Source organism: Penaeus monodon, chromosome 4 (genome assembly GCF_015228065.2).
Source record: "Penaeus monodon isolate SGIC_2016 chromosome 4, NSTDA_Pmon_1, whole genome shotgun sequence".
Lineage (NCBI taxonomy): Eukaryota > Metazoa > Arthropoda > Malacostraca > Decapoda > Penaeidae > Penaeus > Penaeus monodon.
Genome location: NC_051389.1, coordinates 643,954 through 646,453, shown reverse-complemented (window position 1 = coordinate 646,453; position 2,500 = coordinate 643,954). Strand labels below are relative to the sequence as shown.

Below are 2,500 nucleotides of genomic sequence, written 5' to 3'. Positions count from 1 at the left end.
TTGTGTCATTTACCGTCAGGGCCGTGATTGGCAGGGCGTGTTTAGGACTCTATTGCACTGGAATTGCCATGCACTTGGTCTGAAAAGCCGATAAGGGCGAGTGAGCATACGAAAACAATGGCATCCCGACCGGTAGGAGTGTAACGCGCGTAACGACGAACCTCGACGGGTCAAATGGCGCGTTCGGCGGCAGCCTCGTGCAGTTGACATGGTGGTCTCGCTGCGGTAACAGTGTAGCGTGGGGAAGGGACATCATCACTCAGAACTCTCAACTCTTTTAGAACTTAAGTGATAACTGGAGGAATCATCAAAAAAATTGTACTCAGTGTGGAATTCCGGAAGCAAGGACTCGGCAGTGTTCTGGCATAAGACGGACTCGGCAGAGGGAACGTCTGCCGCTGATTTCACGGACGTCCATGTAGCGAGCCTGCTAACATGGTATCCTTTCCTTGACAGAGTTGAAAGATGCGCCATCAGATACGAATTCCCATCATGATGCAAGCTATGGCCATAGTCTCCGCCCTCCATATCATCTCCGAAGGTATGTAGAAGCAAACGGATATCTTTGCATTCGTGACTAGACATCTAAGAAGGACCATCACATGTTTATTGCTTTCAACATTACTCTGGCTTCCTCGCCTTTGGACTTAGTGTAAAAATGAAAATGTTGTGGTTCTTTTTATTTGTTAAGTATTATTAGATAAGACAAACTATAAGGTAAGATATCAATATATGCATATATAAACCATAATAGTGTGTATATGTACAGTCAAATTAAACCTGCCTGGTAGATTTGAAATTAAATATATGTAGTTAACTTAGAATTACTAACCCATGCATTATAACAGATGTAAATAATTTATTTCATCCTCTTTTGAACATCATTTCCCTCTTAACAAACTTGCAGCAACTGAGCCTTAAAGAACCCTTAGTTTTAGCGCTATTAAGCAACACCTCGCAGCGCCAACACCACCGCTACACCTCACGCGACAGACACCCTAAGAAAGTCGCCTTCGCTTCGTCTTTCCTTCAGCCTTTGACGCAGATCACACATTTATTTCCGGCTGTCATATTCAACGCATTTTCTGAGTTCTTGTTTACTGCTTTGCTTTTCTTTTTTCCCATATTATGCGTCTGCAGCTTGGCGCCAGCAGATTAACCTTGATCTATTTCAAAAACAGTATCAAAGTGGGAACAGTTATAGTATTCTACAGTTAAAAGCAATTATTATTTTTCAATTATATTTTCTTAGTAACACATATCGTATCATAATCTGTATCAAAGAAAAAATACAGACAAAACAGGTACAAAGCAGCAGACTCTCCACAGTCCACAGCTGAATGCGTAGTCTAGAGAGCATGGAACATCTCCTCATTTTGCAGGAAGAGCTCAGTCCGCTCTCCAGGTCCTTCACTCCGCACAGCACACAGTGTAGCTATAGGCTTAGGGACTTCTCAAGGCCTGTCTTGCGGGGGTGTAATTTGACCAAAGGCCGTGAATAATGAGTCAAATTAGGTCTCCTCCTTGGTTTACCTGTCTGATCTGTCATTTCTTACCATTTCCAAAGGGAAGCTTCGCAGTATCGCCAACAAGTTTACATTTATACAGTCACCATTACATTTCACAACGCTAGCACCAGTGTCTAAAAACATTCATCGTTTTCTACAGAAACGCCATTCAAAACATAACAGTAACATTCACATTTGATCACAAGTTCCATATCCACTATATCAATTATCCTATCATATGACTCAGATATCGAGTATTTTTTATAATGGTTAGTGCGCTATTACTGCCCTTTGAGTAATGGGCGGTTCTGGTTGCGTAGATGTAACCATGACACATTTCGTAACGAGGTCATTGAGCAAAAGAAAAAAATATCCTGGGTTAACCGCAAAAGGTCATCCTTTTATGGTCTTTTAAAGAATGTAGGTCATAGTATTAACAGCGTTTTGGCAGAAAAAAAAATGTAATTTAAAGTACTGATAGGAAGCACGATGTCATTTTGACATTGCGATGCCACATTTTTTTCACATGTAAATTCACATCTAACAGTAAAACTTGTCTGCTTCGTGACAGTGAATAAGACAAAGCACTGAATCAACGAAAAAGCCTTCCCAAAACGATATTATTTCAAATTCACAATAAACTTTAAAAGAAAATGAAGATAGGAGTACCTCAATCGGAACACAAAACAGCAACAAAAAAATCCATTGTGGAGAATGTATGCACGTCTGCGCGTTGCCCAAGACCGAAGTCATAGAGCGCTACATGCTCCACTAGAGCCTGAAGAAAACCTGACGTCGTCGCTGCCTTGGGTCGAGGGCCGCCAAGGAGCAGAAGTCAGCGTCCGTTCACTCGCGTGTAATACATCTGCTGCCATACACGTGCAGCCTCTCTTGGAGGAGGAGGAATACACTTCGTGCTGTTTATTTGCCTTCTTCTTAACCTGACCTTCGTTTTACAATTATTTATTTATTTTATTCTAATGGTTGTCTTC

The 2,500-nt window shown here is 41.5% G+C and overlaps 1 protein-coding gene across 1 annotated transcript in view; it reads left to right on the top strand.

Annotated features, from left to right (window-relative positions):
- Positions 1–135: 135 nt before the first annotated feature.
- The window catches only part of LOC119599150, a 35,724-nt gene continuing 33,359 nt past the window's right edge, over positions 136–2,500 (top strand). Inside the window, exon 1 of the mRNA XM_037948908.1 lies at positions 136–541. Coding sequence (XP_037804836.1) covers positions 466–541 — 76 coding nt within the window. The 5' untranslated portion in view covers positions 136–465. The remainder of the gene's footprint in view (positions 542–2,500) is intronic.